Genomic DNA, 16221 nt, shown 5'->3' with positions numbered 1-16221 from the left:
GAGAAAGTGTATATTATTTTGTGGTTAATGATACATTCCACAACAGTGTGAATTGTTGTAAATGTATTCCATGGAGATGCCAATAACTAAGCCAAATCAAACTAATTGTCTTCACCAGACTGTGACTTTTGATGCTTTCATGACCAACATAAACTGTGTGTGGTCTACAGCACTTGTATTTCCACTCTCATGAGATATCTTTGTGACAAAATTAGTAAAGTTCCATTGGAGAGATTTTTGTGTGTAAACAGGGCTGTTAACTTGAGCTTTTGGATATCAGTTTTGTTGTTGTTGTATGAACATTGTGTTAGTAAATGAAGTGGAATGATATGGAGAAGATAGACTGCCAATTGACAGAACGTTAAACAATAACTTCCCTTGCTTCCTTTTAGGACATTCCAGTTATGATTTAAATTAAATGGAAAAATTCCCAAATTTCCCATTTTCCACAAATATAGAACAGTCAAAAACCAATATAATTTATTTATAACAACTTAGATACCAAACACGAAACATTACGAAATAGTTGTACCAATTACTATTGATCGACAGGAAGCATGTCAAAGATCCTAGGTGAGAACATTATTATGTAATGCGCACTTCATTATCTGAGATTGGACTCAGTTTTGAGAGGATGTGATTGCAAATTCCAGCATTGAAGTTTTGGTTCCCTGTTGCTTTCCTAAATTGACTAACACAAGTGACAGGATAATTACTTTGCAGAGGAGAGGCCAATTTTCTTCCCCAATCTGATCTTGTGCTCTCTCTCTTACAGGCTGTCAAATCACTACTAATCCTAATTTTCCTTTCTTCTATTATTCAGCCACTAAAAATGCGAGAGAGTGAGTCATAAAAAAACTTCATGGTTATCTCTTACATAGGGCCTAAAGTTCTGTAAATTTGTTAAGGTGCCCAGTACTTCCTGCAAAGTACATGGGATCAGCACTAACTAGCGACTGAGTCAAGTGGCTGTATACATTGAACTTGGTACAGAATAATACATGGCAGCAACTTCCACTGTCTTAAAATTATAGATAAGTGCAATTTTCTTAACAAGATTTGCTGTTTTGATTGTTTGCAACAAAGTATTGGTGAAATATCAAATAAAATGATTACAGCATGTATTATATCACAAGTAAAAAATCTCGTCCCAGTTTCTACTCTGAGGCTGCGTCATTATAAGTTGTGGAAGGTACTTTCTACCACCATTTTCTGTTTTCTGTTCTACTCCATTTATGAACTGAGTGGGAGAAAACAGACTGTGTTCATTCCTCTGTATGCAGCCTGATCTTGCCACATATTCTCATGATTCTTACACCATATTTTCATGATCCCTATACCACTATCAGTTTTCTGAGTTTTTTCCAAGATGGTTTTATGAGGACAAAGCTGCATTTCTTCCAGAGATTCCCATTTAAGTTCCGTGAGCAACTGCGTTACACTTTTGTATGGGCTTTACCTCACTGTTATGAACCTGGCAGGCATATCTGAATTCATTCAAAGGTCTGCTGTCATGACTGTTTGATAAAGATACCAGATGTTGGAGCAATACTCATAGGATTGGTCACACTGGTATCTTGTTTTGCAAATTTTTTTACGGATGCACTGCAGTTTCCCTCAACAGTTCCACCATATCTAATAATCCATTCATAATAATCCATTCACCATCCATTGCACCAATTGTGTGTTTGCCCAATTTCATATTGACTTCTAGTGTTATCCAGCTCTTAATTATTTAATGCACTGTGATATGTTCCGGATGTTGATCACTAATCCTGTATGTAATTGCCGGATGTTGATCACTAATCCTGTATGTAATTGAATAGCAATGGCTTCTTATTTGTTATAGCAGTGATCTTGCTTAAAAGATGCCAGTGGTCACTCCAAGCAGAAATATTGTCTGTCTGTCAGCACTTCCTTCTTGTTGACTAATGAAGAAATATTCCTATAGACAACAATATCACCAGTGAAAAGTGGTGCTGACTGTTATCTTATAAAGCAGCTCAGTGTAAGGAAAAGATAGATAACAAGCAAAGGTGCAGACATGCACATCTAAAAGACACTTATACATTAGGTTTCAGCCACAGTCTTTATTAGAAAAGGAAAAAACCACACACACACACACACACACACACACACACACACACACACACACACACACAGGACTGCCATTTCTGTCCTCTTGGACCGGAATGCAACTGTCACATAGAATGGAAGCAGCAATCTGGAGGGGGCAGGGAAGGGGAAGGGATAGCAGTGTACGGATGGGGCTAGAAGAGCACTATTTTTATGAATTGCCTTAGCTACTAGTGGAAGGTCTCTACCTATCTGACTCCTCCACCTATAGACTGTGTAGGAGTGATCCCTTCCCAGAAATCCAACATAACCTCCAGTCTCTGGTTGAAGTGTTAGACTCTTCCCAGAACCTCTCCCTTCAATCCATTTCCTTCCTCACCCCTATGACACACCACACACTCATGTTCTGTATACTGCCCAAAATCTACAAACCCTGCAATCATAGATGTCGTATTGTGGCTGGTTATTGTGTCCTGCTGAAAGAGTTTTGGTCCTCATTGACAAACACCTCCAACCAATTGTCAGTAATCTAGCCTCCTATGTCAAAGATATCAACCAACTCCTTCACTGACTTTCCACAATCCCCACCACCTTACCTACTGGATCCCTACTCATCAGTGTGAATGCCACCTTCCTACACACCAACATCCTTCATGCCCATGGTCTTACGCCTACTGAACACTACCATTTCCAACATCCTTCAGACTCAAAACCCACTACCTTATTTCTCATACACATTACTAACTTCATCCTAATTCACAACTACTTGTACTTTGAAGTGAAGGTATACAAACAATATCTTCATTCCTTCACAACCTGAGCATCTTCCCTACTATCCACTTCACCTGGTTCTCCGGAACCCACTGTGCCACCTTTCTGGATGATGATCTCCTCCTCTCTGAGAGCTCTATCCACACCCCTGTCCATATTAAACCCACTAACCATCAACATTACCTGCATTTCAACAGCTGTCATTCCTTCCACTCCAAAAAGTCTCTTCCATACAGCCTGGCCACCCGGGAACAGTGTATCTGCAGTGACAAAAACTCCCTTGCCCAGTATGCTGAAGGTCTCACCAAGGCCTTCGCAGACAGGTGCTATCCTCCGGACCTAACTTGCAGACAGACTTCTGTGCCATTTCTGTTGCAGCCCCCACTCCTCCCATCACCCCCAAGAACCAGCCACAGCAAAGTGCCCCGTTAATCTCCCAGTACCAGCCTGGACATCCTTTAAGAGGGCTTTAATTACCTATCATCATTCCCTTAAATGAGGGACATCCTACCAAAGATCCTTCCTACCCCTCCTAAAGTGTTGTTCTGTGTACCACCCAACCTCCACAACGTCGTGGTCCATCCATACGCCACTCCCAATCCCACCTCCGTACCACAAGCATCATATCTGTATGCAAGACCTGCTCAATCCACCCACCATCTGTTGCTATCCCAGTCCTGTCATACACTTATCCAACGCCATCAGAGGCTGTGCCACCTGTGACAGCAGCTATACTATATACCAATCATTCCACAGCTTTCTGTATTACTACCAACCAGCTGCCTGCCAGGGTGAACAGTCACTACCAGACTGTACCCAAAAGCAAAGTAAACCACACTGTGGCACAACATGCAGCTGAACATAAAATGCTTGATTTCAATGGCTACTTCACTTCCCGAGCCATCTGGATCCCTGGATCCTCCCCTCCACCACCAGCTTCTTGGAACTACGCAGATGAGTTATCCTCACAAAACATTCTCTACTCTTGAAATTATCCCAGCCTCAACCTGTAGTAACATACTGTCCCCACACCCCTCTCATATCCTTTGTCCTATCACCTCCTCTCTATTCTCGTCTCCCACCCTCTCTGTATGTTTCCCTGTGCCAATGCACCCACCCACCCATCTCTCTGTGCTCCTCTCCTTTTTTGCTGCCCCCCCCCCCCCTCCCCCTGCTTGACCCTGCCCCACAGCCACTCGATGCACATTCCACGAGACAGCGCTCTTATCTCCTCCTATTGTACTCTGTTATCCTTTCCCCTTCCCTGCCATCTCCAGGTTGCTGCTTCCATTCTACATGAAAGTTGCATTCTGATCCAAGCTGCCAGGGATGGTGGTCACGTGTGCGTGAAGTGTGTTTGCTTGCATGAGTGAATGTGTGCACATTTGCTTCTTTGCCGAAGGCTGTGCTGAAAGCTAATGTATAAGTGTCCTTTAGTTGTGCCTGTCTGCAACTTAACGTGTCATCTTTATGCTAATCTTATCTTTTCCTTACATTGTTGGTACTGCAATCTAGTGTTTCCATTGTTTGATTCTAGATCAGTTTCATATATTGACAACATTACAGATGCTGCTATACTTTCTTAGGATAGAGCCAATGTTATTTTTGTTTCTGTTGAATATTCCCTGTTCTGTGTAACATAGTAGGCGCTCTTATTAAAAAAGTTATCAAACCATTGCGTATATGAAAAGGTAACTATAAGATTCTGTCTCGGATATTAATCGAGAGTGTGGTACAGTGTCAAACATTTTTGGAAATCTAGGATAACTAAATCTGTATGTTCTTCTGCATCTACTATTTATAAGATTTTGTGTATGAATAAAGCAATTTGTGTTTCTCACAATTGTTTTTCACGAATATGTTCTGGTTCTCTGAAAGAAGCTTCCTTTCCTCCAAGAATGTCATTATTTTTTAGGTTAGAATATGCTCTCTGGTCGTTACGCGCAGACTTCAGCTGTATTGGTCTGTTATTTTGTGCATCTGCTCTTTTGCCCTTTTTGTAAACAGGAGTTATGTGAGCTCTTTTTGTCATCGTGTGATATCTGCTATTAAGCACGATTTTCTGTCCAACCTTAGTTGTGCTACATGCTCAGTTCATTTCTTTAAGTCCCAAGCCATGTGGGATGAAAGAGGTGCCATTCAATTTTACCTGCAGCCCCCTTTTGAAAGAGATTATAGTAGTCTGTTTCTGCAATGTTACCTGTTAAATGAAGGTGGGTCGTTGTCATCCTCGATATGTTTACTTAGTATGTATTTATGTAATTGTCCTAAGTTCACCTTTTAAAATGGTTGTTAGTGAATGTTTACACATTGTGGCATGGAATCAGAGAGAGCCTGGACATGTTTCTTGCATCCATAAATGGTGGTTGGTAAGTTCTAGACAATAAAAGCAGAAGCACTGATGTGCATGCTGGAGATGGTCAAACCATTGCTACGGCAAGATCCAGACCCAGTGCAGTACCCTAGCATTGTGCGTACATTGTGGGGAAAGCTGCAGGGTCTATTAAGACCCAAGATCGTGTGTGCAGTGAGGTGCCACAGTGGCAAGACATCGGATTCGCATTCAAGAGGACAAGGACAGTGGGAGCCAAAGCTACTTGGTCATGTGAGTCTGTACATAGTTTAAAGATTGCTGATCAGGAAATTTATAAACAAAAGAACTATTAAAAGTGAAGGAAAAAAAGAATTGAGAGTGTGTATGAGTAAATAACACATTACCCGGAAAAGTTCTAAACTGCTGCAAGGAACTACTAAACAAAATAGAAGTAGTGTCTTACAAAGAAACCTTTCAACTCGAATTTGTGTATTTGGGATTCCTCACTCAGTTCCTTCAGTCCTGCTGTGAATGCCTGTTGAAAATGAAACCTGTTGAGTGGTCCACACTTTACTGTACAATGCTTAAGCAAGTGTTATCAGCGAGCATCTCTCTTTCCGACTAGTGTTCACTGAATGAATACTGAAGTTTTCTTTGAATGAGTTAATACTGTCAGCAACAAATCTTATAATAGGAGAATATACATACAGGGATGGCAGAATTAAGAGTTCAGAGACACCTGAACAACAGCCTACACAAAACTTGCAGACTGACCCTGCAGATCAGTATGGCTGCCCTTTTTCTGGGTTAAAACATCTGTGCACGGTGTTGCCTTAAAATATGACATAATATGATATGATAGAGTAGAAGGAAGCAAAGTAACTTTTGTGTTTGTCAGAGATGGTGGAGATTATACATATAGTTTAGAAAGCAGCATTCAGTTTCTGCAGGAGATCTTGAATATCAAGATAGTTGATTTCACTGATTGTTTGACTACTTTCAGATAATAGCGTTTTGCTTTTGCTTTTACAATAGTTCTACATCAGAATCTGTACACATTGCATTTTGTTGCAGTTAAGTGTTAAGTTAGTGTAGTTAAGTGTTAATCAGTTATCTGTGAGCAATCCCAGATGAGGTTTGCCAACCAGTGATGCCATACGATCATTTCATTTCATTAGCTGTATCATTTATATTATGTTCCATGTTACAATAACATTTGTCATTTCCAAAGAGGGAAATTTTTTGCTGTCTGTCACGTTTACTGTTAGATGAAAGGTATATATCAAGAAAAGAAATGGATCCTGGTCTGAATCCTGTGACAACTCCCACTTTACATGATCACAGTGGAGTCAAACCTCATTGTTATTTGTTGACACTGGAGGACCAACCTCCTGTGACCCATTTTCCAGGTGGATTGTAACTCATTGTTGAGTGTTTTCCCTAATAACATAAGGGAATATTGGGACGGTTCTTTCAAAAAGACGTGCCCAATTTCCTTTCCCAATTTGCGCTTGAACTCAGTCTGTAATGACCTCTGTTTCGAGGATGATGTAAACCCTAATTCTTCCTTCTAATTGGGTACAGTGGGCACATTCCAAAGTACCAGTACCTGCTTGCTGCTGCATATGCTTTCACACACGTGTTATTGTAGTCTTAACATGGCTTCTGTGAGCTAAAATGTCATAGTAAGGCATAACCATTTCCTGGAAACTGATCATTCTCTTGTAACTATTATGCTCTTTGATATTAATAACATCTGGCACTTGATTTCACGTTTCCATTATTTTTCACAATCTTCAGTAGCTGACCTACTGATCATTGTGTCTCATTCTACCAGTGCTTTTTTAGTTAGATTTATACCTTTCCTCTATAATATTTCATCATTAGCTGCCCCCCCCCCCCCCCCCCTCCCCAAATTTTTGTGTTCCAGTGGCTTAAAATGTAAGGTAATGTATTGGATCATAACAATGATTTTTTTTCCATTATTTGAAACAACACATTTACATTACTCATTGGCATTATGTTTGTGAATGTCAGAATCATATCAGCCTTGGAGTCAGTCAACATAAACCTTGCACATTGCAGTTGCTTTCCTTATATTAAATCTGTTTGACTAACACAGGACCCTAAATTTAAATGACTACATTATTTATGTATTCAGCCTAACCTTAGAAAACAAAATTTGCTCACTCCATGTACATAATCTGGATAAACGTGCCAAATAAATCCAGTAATAGTGTAGCCAGTTGGGCAAAATGTTGTTTGCTGACTGGCACTTTATATTGCATGGAAACTGAATGGCAAATGTGGACATTTCGATAGATAGATGCTGCAAGTTTCACACACTATGAACAATAATAATATACTGAAGTGCGATTATTTTGCTGTCATTTTGAAATGTTATAAAATAAGATTGAAACAAATTTTAATTGTCCAGATTGGCAGGAGAGTACTTCAGTTGGCGCTGCTTATGGCGATAGTGCTTCGGGGAGTACCCAAAGAGAACAGTACGGTGGTAAAGGGTGAGTATGCAACAGTTTTATTACAAAATTATCAAGCATAATTTAAAAAATTAATGTAGTATCACTTTAATTAAAATTTGGAAGAGAGTAGTCATATTATTTCTTTTCACGGGGCAGTAATAGGAGCAAAACTACAATTAAATCAATACTATTAGCCGTATTAGCCGCTGACAGGCGTTGATATACATCAACAGGGACGGTTGAAAATGTGTGCCCCAACTGGGACTCGAACCCGGGATCTCCTGCTTACATGGCAGACACTCTGTCCATCTGAGCCACCGAGGGCACAGAGGATAGTGTGACTGCTGGGACTTACCGCTGGCACGTTCCCCGTGAGACACACGTTCATAAATTATAGTCTGCACACTGCATTCGTAGTGCCCGTCATTATACTCGTTACTCGTGGCAGTCAATCCACCGAGTCCCGTAAGAGTTCAGGCAGTTTGTGTGCATCCGCACTGAAGAAGGTCATCAGCCGAGAGAGCTGCACGGTCACCAATGGCATCTGTTCTTTTGAACATGTCCGAAAGAACGGATACCATCTTCATATCGTTAAAGCTAACCGGCTGTGCGGATGCACACGAATTGCCTGAACCCTCACTGGATTCGGTGGATTGTCTGCTGCGAGTAATGGGTACAGTGGCAGGGGCACTATGACTGTAGTGTGTGGACTATAAGTTGAGAATGTGAGTCTCACGGGGAGTGTGCCGGTGATAAATCCCTGCAGTTGCACTATCCCCTGTGCCCTTGGTAGCTCAGATGGATAGAGCATCTGCCATGTACGCAGGAGATCCTGGGTTCGAGTCCCGGTCGGGGCACACATTTTCAAAGATCCCTGTTGATATATCAATGCCTGTTAGTGGCTAATAGTATTGATTTAATTGTAATTTCATTCTAGAGAGCTGCACGGTCACCAGTGGCATCTGCTCTTTCGGACATGTCCGAAAGAACGGATGCCATCTTCATGTAGTAAAAGGAATGATTGAATCAAATTTGAAACAATGGTGTTTGCCATTTGTCTTGCATATTGAATGAAATTGTACAGTCTAAGGCTTCCACCCGGTCACTCATTGACCAGTCTGGTGTGGCAGTTGCAGGTAACAAAATGAAAGCTGACATTTTAAGTTACGCATTTAAGAAACCATTCATGCAGAATAATCGTACAAGCATATCATTGTTTGATGATGCAGAAGAATCGTACAAGCATAACGTTGTTTGACTATGTCCCCTGTACATGAAACAGCAGTTAGCATTCCTAGCCTAGAGAAACAACTGAAAGAGTTGAAAACAAATAAGTCGCCAGGTCCCAATGGAATCTCAGTTCAGTTGTAAAAAAAGTACTCTATGGCATTGGCCCCTTACTTAACTTGCATTCAACACGAGTCTTTCATCCAGCACAAAGTCTCAAGTGACTGGAAAAAAGCACAGGTTCCTCCTGTATATAAGAAGGGTAAAAGAACGGACCTGCAAAATTACAAACAAGTATCCTTAACATCAGTTTGCTGCAGAATTTTAGAACATATTCCAAGTTTGAGTATATAATAAATGTCATAGAGACCAATAAGCTTATATGTCCATGGATCAGCACTCTTTTAGAAAGAATCGCTAGTGTCAAACTCAGGTTGCCATTTTCTCGTATGAAATGCTGCAAACTATGAATGAACAGCAACAGGCAGATTCCGGATTTTTTATAGATTTCCAGAAAGTCTTTGGCATGGTGCTTCACTGCAGATTGTTAATGAAGGTGTGAGCATGTGGAATAGGTTCCCAGGTATGTGAGTGATTTGAAGAGTTCTTTAGTAACAGAACTCAGCACATTCTCCTCGATAGTGAGGGTTCATGAGAGACAAGGGTGCTGTAGGAGTGCCCCATGGAAGTGCGATAGGGCCATTCTTATTCTCTGTTTACAAATGATCTGATGGACAGGGTGAACTGCATTCTGTGCTTTTTTTTTATACTGTGGTGTACAGAAGGTGTCAAAGATGATTGACTGTAGGATGGTACAAGATGACTTAGACAAAATTTCTAGTTGGTGTGGCAAATGGGAGCTGTCTGTAAATGTAGAAAAATGTAAGTTCATGCAGAAGAATTGGCAAAACAAACCTGTAATGTTCAGATACACCATTAATAGAGTCCTGCTTACGCAGTCATGTCATTTAAATATCTTGGTGTAATGCAGTATAAAATAGAATAAGTATTTGATGATTGTGGGAGGGGAGGCAAATGTTCAACTTGGCTTTATTGGGAGATCTTTAGAAAAGTGAGGTTTACCTGTTAAGGAGATCGCGTGTAGGATGCTAGTGCGACCTGTTCTTGAATACTGCTCGAGTGTTTGGGATCTGTACCATGTCGGGTTAAAGGAAGACATCAAAGCAATTCAGAAGTGGACTGCTAAATTTGTTGCTGGTAGGTTTGAACAACACGCAAGTGTTAGAGAGATGGTTCGAGAACTCAAATGGGAATCTCTGGAGGGAAGGCAATGTTCTTTTTGAGGAACACTATTGAGAAAAATTTAGAGAACTGACAGTTGAAGCTTATGGCAGAACGATCGTACTACCGTCAACATATGTTTCGCATAAGGACCACTGAGATAAGATACAAGAAATTAGGGCTCATATTGAGGTATATGGATACTTGCTTTTCCCTCGCTCTACCTGTGAGTGGAACAGGAAAGGAAATGACTAGTGGTGGCAGAGGGTACCTTCCACCTCCCATCATACAGTATCTTGCAGAGTATCAATGTAGATGTAGATGGTTAGTTTGTAGCTTGGTGGATAAATGTTGACATAAAAGGTTTACATTGTACCCCTTTGGATGTTTCTGGTGATACTTGTATGCATAAAAAAAGTGTTCAGTTAACTTTGGTCCAGATTCTATGTTAAAATATAGGTTCACCACATGACAGACTAGTTGAGCTACATAACAGATAAGAGAAATTTATAAATTAGAGAGCGCAGCAATCAGTCCTCCCCCCCCCCCCTCCCCCCACTATCCAGATTTCGGCTAGTGGCTAGCTAGCCATTATCAATGCACTGTTTTCTACTCTTGATGCATGTAGGTTCCCTGTTGTTCGGGCATCAGTCACACAGGGTTTTCTAAGAACTGCAACTGACATCCGAACAACAGGGAACTGACATGTATCGAGACTAGAAAATAGTGCATTGATAATGGCTGGGCACTAGCAAAATCTGGATTTGCCAAATAGAACCTGCACAAAAAAAAAAGAAATGATTGATTGCTGCGCTCTTTAATTTATAAATGATATTGCAGTCACTGAGTGCACATTCTTTCCTAATGGAAGGTAACCTGGTGAAGGTAAGAGAAAGACAATTACATTTGCTTCCAATAGGACCTGGCCAAATAAAGCTTTGTCATATTAAAACTGACCTGTGAGTTTAATGCTTTTAACTAAAAAAAGAAAAAGATATGGAACACCAAAAGTGCTTTGAGCTTCTTTTATTGTTTTTAAAATAAAGGCCTGTTTATGGAGATGTTGAGGTGGGACACCAGGCATAGTAAGAATACAGAAAGTTTGACACATGCTGATGTCACTGGATTTGTAGTGTGTGATAAGAGTGTGCAGAAGTTGATCTCGAGGAAAACAATCAATCTTATGAATCACATATGGTTGTTCATATTACAGGAGAACTATAGCTTTGTAGAAAGGGTTTTTGTAAATCTCAGAGTGATATTTCAACTCTAAAAATGCGGGAACAACTCATTCAGTATTAATAATAATGGAGCATCTTTTAGCTAGTGTTTTAGAAGGAAACCCTGGTCATGTTTTTGTTGTAATAACTCTTAACTTGGGGTCTCTTCCCAACCTGCCACCTCACTGCCGCATTAGACTATGGCCTTCATGTATGGCAGGGCTTCACAACATACGTGCTCGCGAAGCAAGCTGTGAGCAGCAAGGCGCGAGCACGGAGCAGCGCCGAGCACGCTACCCCCACTGCAGGACAAGAGCGGAGAGTGGGGAGAGTCACGTGGGGCACACAACAGCTGCCGCCAGTCAATGTGAATCCGCGGCCACCTGCAGGGATATCACTCAGGAATTATTACTGCGACAAATGAAACAAACAAAGGAGAATGTACACGTGCCACATAATTTTATTAGCTTAGTGTATGCCTGTACATTCGTTTTAATTTGTGAACTGTTACACAATAAAAGGTGTCACTGAGGTGTGGGATTCTCGGTTATCTTGTACTTTTTGCCCTTTACAATTGCGTCTATGTTCGGAGTAATTGTTCTTGTGCATTGTAGGCGCAGCGTGCAGTTTAAATTTCGATCAGACAATGCGTTTCTCAGGCGCATCTTGTTACATTTCATTGCAGAGAACAGTTGTTCACAAACATACGTGGAACATTGATATTATTGTAGCCGCCAGTTTGTGCAAACGAGGAAATCTATCCTGAGGGAAGTGTCTTAGAATTCCAAAATGTTTTTCTTGTTCTGAAATTTGTCTGTGTGTTCTCTGTCACAATGCAGGTCAATAATTTCTAGTTGCAGCTCAGGACGAATCTCTTCAATATTCGCTGAATATGGAGAGGAGAACAGATCAAAATCACTGTCTAGAGCTGTCAGATCTTGAAAGCGTTAATCAAATTCTTCCTTAAGGGCAACAAAACTATGTGAATAACGTTCACAGTCTTTGTGAACATCTTGCATGGATGATAATTTAGGAAAATGAGCTAGATATCCTGTTTCCAGCTGACTCACCCAAAGTGTCAATTTCATTTTAAAAGCTCTTATTCGATCTATGAAATGAGTAATTAGCAGATCTTTACCTTGTAGTGAAATTTTCAAAGCATTCAGATGGCTAGTTAAATATGCTAAGAACGCGAGATCACATTTCCATGAAGGCTCTTTCAATTCAGGAAACACATGTTATTTATTTCCATGAACATGTTTATCTCATCTAATAGGCAAAAAAATCGATTTAATAATTCGCCACGACTAAGCCAGCGGACCTCGCTGTAATAAGGCAGGCTACTATACTGGCTTTCTACATCGTCAAGAAAGCTTTTAAATTGCCTGTGTTGTAGCCCTTGCTTCCTTATATAATTGGTTGGTTCAAATGTCTCTGAGCACTATGGGACTCAACTTCTGAGGTCATTAGGCCCCTAGAACTTAGAACTAGTTAAACCTAACTAACCTAAGGACATCACACACATCCATGCCCAAGGCAGGATTCGAACCTGCGACCGTAGCGGTCTCGCGGTTCCAGACTGCAGCGCCTAGAACCGCACGGCCACTTCGGCAGGCTATAATTGGTTGTACGAACAACAACTCTTGTCACATTTTGTAGAGTGATACTCTTTGCACATAAGTTTTCCTGGTGGATCACACAGTGAACGCCCCTTATTTCATTCGGCACGGTCAGTTTTTGCATTTTCTCCTTCAGCAGCGCAACGAAACCTGATTTTTTCCCCTGTCATCGCTGGTGCACCGTCTGTAGACAAAGAAACTAAAGAATTCCACGACAATCCTATATTTTCAACACTTTCTTCAACACTACTTAAAATATCACCTCCGGTTGTAGTGTTCTTCATGGCTACTACATCGAGGAGCTCCTCCCTCACCTGAAGGTCTCTATTAACACCTCTAATAAATATGGCAAGCTGCGCTGTTCCAGTGATATCAACACTTTCGTCCAGAGCTAGAGAATACGCCATAAAATCTTTACAGATATTTGCAAGCTGGCTCTGGACATCGTCTGCATGTCCTGTATGCGACGCATAATGGTCATGTTAGATAATGGCACAATCCAAAACTGTTAGAGATGGACACAAGTGTTCCGCTGCAACTACCAAACATTCTTTTATTAAATCGCCATCAGTGAAGGGGCGCAGGGATTTTGCTAAAAGCAAAGCAATTTTGTAACTCACTCTGAGAGCTGCCTCAGTTGATTTTTCTTCGTCGTCCAGATCATCTTCGGATAGCTTCCTTTTAAGTTTAATAACTTCCTGTGCACGATCTGGTCCATCACATTTTCCACTTCCGTAGTCTTTCGCGTGGTACGACATATAATGTCGCTGCAAATTAGATTTCCTAAAAGAATTCAGCGTTTTGTGACATACTAAACATTTTGCAACACCATCTTTTTCTGTAAACAGATACAATTCCTCACAATGGGGGTTGAATTGCGAAAGCATGGTTGGGGTTACACAACGGTGACTTGAGATGATTCTTAACCAGCGAAGTGACTCTTAAGAGCTGATCGTAGTACTTTAAACGGTGCACAGTAGTGGTGGGGAGCTCGTGAATGAGTCGTTCAAATGAACGCTTCACTCCAGTGAAGTGTGAACTAACCACTCAATTTCAATGAACTGGTACTTCAAACTCTCCACAGATAGCACACTCCACACTTTTTTTCTAGTTCGTTCACTCACTCTCTTCCCCTCTCCCTCTACATTGGCGCTACGTCACTCATTCTCCCTTCACTTCAGTCCTCCCTCTACTGCCTGTCGACGAATCGCGCGGTGAAATACACTTACAACAACAGTTGCACTTTGCTTTCCCATCACCTAAATCGGCGAAGAAACCCCAAATTTCACTACTTCTACGCGATCGCGAGTTGCTAGCCATTGTATAAGCGTGAACAGACACAAAAATTGCTTTCCGAATAAAATAAAGAGGGATTTTACCTGAAATCGTACCAATGACTACAGGTGACAGTTTACGTTTTGAATTTAGAGGGGTTATTATTGTCAACAAAAATAAAATCTACAGGAAAACTTCTGAATAATTACTTAACGTAGGTGTATAGACTTTGTGACAGTGGTAAACATACTCATTCTATTTTGGATTAAATTTTAAAAGGAACGTAAAATTGGACTTAATTTCGTTAGTAGCCCTAGTTTTCAGTCCATAAACACAACAAATAAGGTTTCACTTGGCAGATGAAGACTCTTTTTGGCGCTTCATGAAAAAATGTCGAGCAAGGTTAAACGTAATACCTTCTTTATATGTGACAGGCTTCTCTATTAATCTTTCCTTTGTCCCCTTCGACCATGCTGTATTTAAGTTACCTCAGACGCTGTAAGACGCAAAACGTTACGTGGACGTTACTACATAGTTTGGCCATCTGTTGGTAAAATTATGAAGTATTACGAAGCTTTATTGTACGAGCGAGGCGAAGCGAGCGTAGCCGCGGCTGAGCGGCGAACTGGACAACTTCGCCAGGCTTCCGTACTTCATGAATGAACTACTTCATTTGAACGCTTCACGGCAAAGAGTGAAATGAATGAAGTACTTCACGGGAATGAACGAGTTCGACCCATCTCTAGTGCACAGTCGGCGCGAATTCAATAGGCACGCTGCGGCCCTATTCAAACGTGCGCGCGCATTTCCCTCCCTCCCATCCATCCCCTCCCTCCCTACTCCGCGACCGAGCGAGGTGGCGCAGTGGTTAGCACACTGGACTCGCATTCGGGAGGACGACGGTTCAATCCCGTCTCCAGCCATCCTGATTTAGGTTTTCCGTGATTTCCCTAAATCGTTTCAGGCAAATGCCGGGATGGTTCCTTTGAGAGGGCACGGCCGATTTCCTTCCCAGTCCTTCCCTAACCCGAGCTTGCGCTCCGTCTCTAATGACCTCGTTGTCGACGGGACGTTAAACACTAACCACCACCACCTACTCCGCGACCTTGCAACTGCTCGCGAGCACGTGCCTGAGCAGACGCCAGTACTCGCGCTCAAAAGCGGCCAGTTGTTAAGCCCTGATGTATGGGATTACATTGAGCCAGATCAGTACCTGTATCTTCCAGTCTGCTGCATCCACCGATTGTTGCCATGAACTCATGCCACTTGTCACCTAGCAGAGTATCGCAACCTTCTGCAGATGTTATTACCTAGAATTGTTTCTGTCCGTACAACCTATTATACAAGAAATTTTATTTGCTCTGTCTTTAACTACAGAGGCTACCTCACACGTATGACACAGTGAGCTTCAGCTTCTAGTCAACCACTGACATGGCATGCATTATTGAACTGTCCTCTTACATTGGGAGGTCTTACATTTTATCCTTCCACACACTCTTCCTCAACAAAATTGTAAGTTTGAGCTAGGTTCTGAATGCTTGTGTTTGTGAATGCTATTAGAGTGCGAAGTTTATCTTGGAGTGTTCTAGCCATATTTTGTGATTATTAAAAAGGTTTTGAAATCTGAATGAAGGCAAATGTAGGCCACTGAATTCTACAAAATTCATTAGCTTCACAACTAAATTAGTAGTACCAATAATATGATTGGTACATTGTTCATCAGCAACATGAAACAAAATTGTCTGAAAACAATCAAAAAATTTAACACCAGCACTAAAGTTTTTGATGTGTTGACCAGATCTTACAGAGAATACAGATACTCCACAGTGATTTTGTGTTTGTTTTACAAAATAGTGTAAGGTTGGGTGCTTGTCCTTCACTTCCTTAAAGGAAAATTGCTTAAGCTGTGGATAAATGATGGAAACATCCCCCAGGCTGTGGCTAAGCCATGTCTCCGCAGTATCCTTTCTTTCAGGAGTGCTAGTTCTGCAAGG

The 16221-nt window shown here is 41.2% G+C and overlaps 1 protein-coding gene across 6 annotated transcripts in view; it reads left to right on the top strand.

Moving 5' to 3' along the window:
• Positions 1–16221, top strand: part of LOC126473292 (maternal protein tudor-like) — a 211816-nt gene that overhangs the window by 26972 nt on the left and 168623 nt on the right. For all 6 annotated transcript variants that reach the window (XM_050100257.1, XM_050100253.1, XM_050100255.1 and 3 more), the window contains exon 2: positions 7599–7683. In XM_050100257.1, coding sequence (XP_049956214.1) covers positions 7599–7683 — 85 coding nt within the window. The remainder of the gene's footprint in view (positions 1–7598; positions 7684–16221) is intronic.

This window comes from Schistocerca serialis, chromosome 4 (assembly GCF_023864345.2).
Source record: "Schistocerca serialis cubense isolate TAMUIC-IGC-003099 chromosome 4, iqSchSeri2.2, whole genome shotgun sequence".
NCBI classification, from domain to species: domain Eukaryota; kingdom Metazoa; phylum Arthropoda; class Insecta; order Orthoptera; family Acrididae; genus Schistocerca; species Schistocerca serialis.
This window is presented reverse-complemented; position numbering and strand designations above follow the sequence as displayed.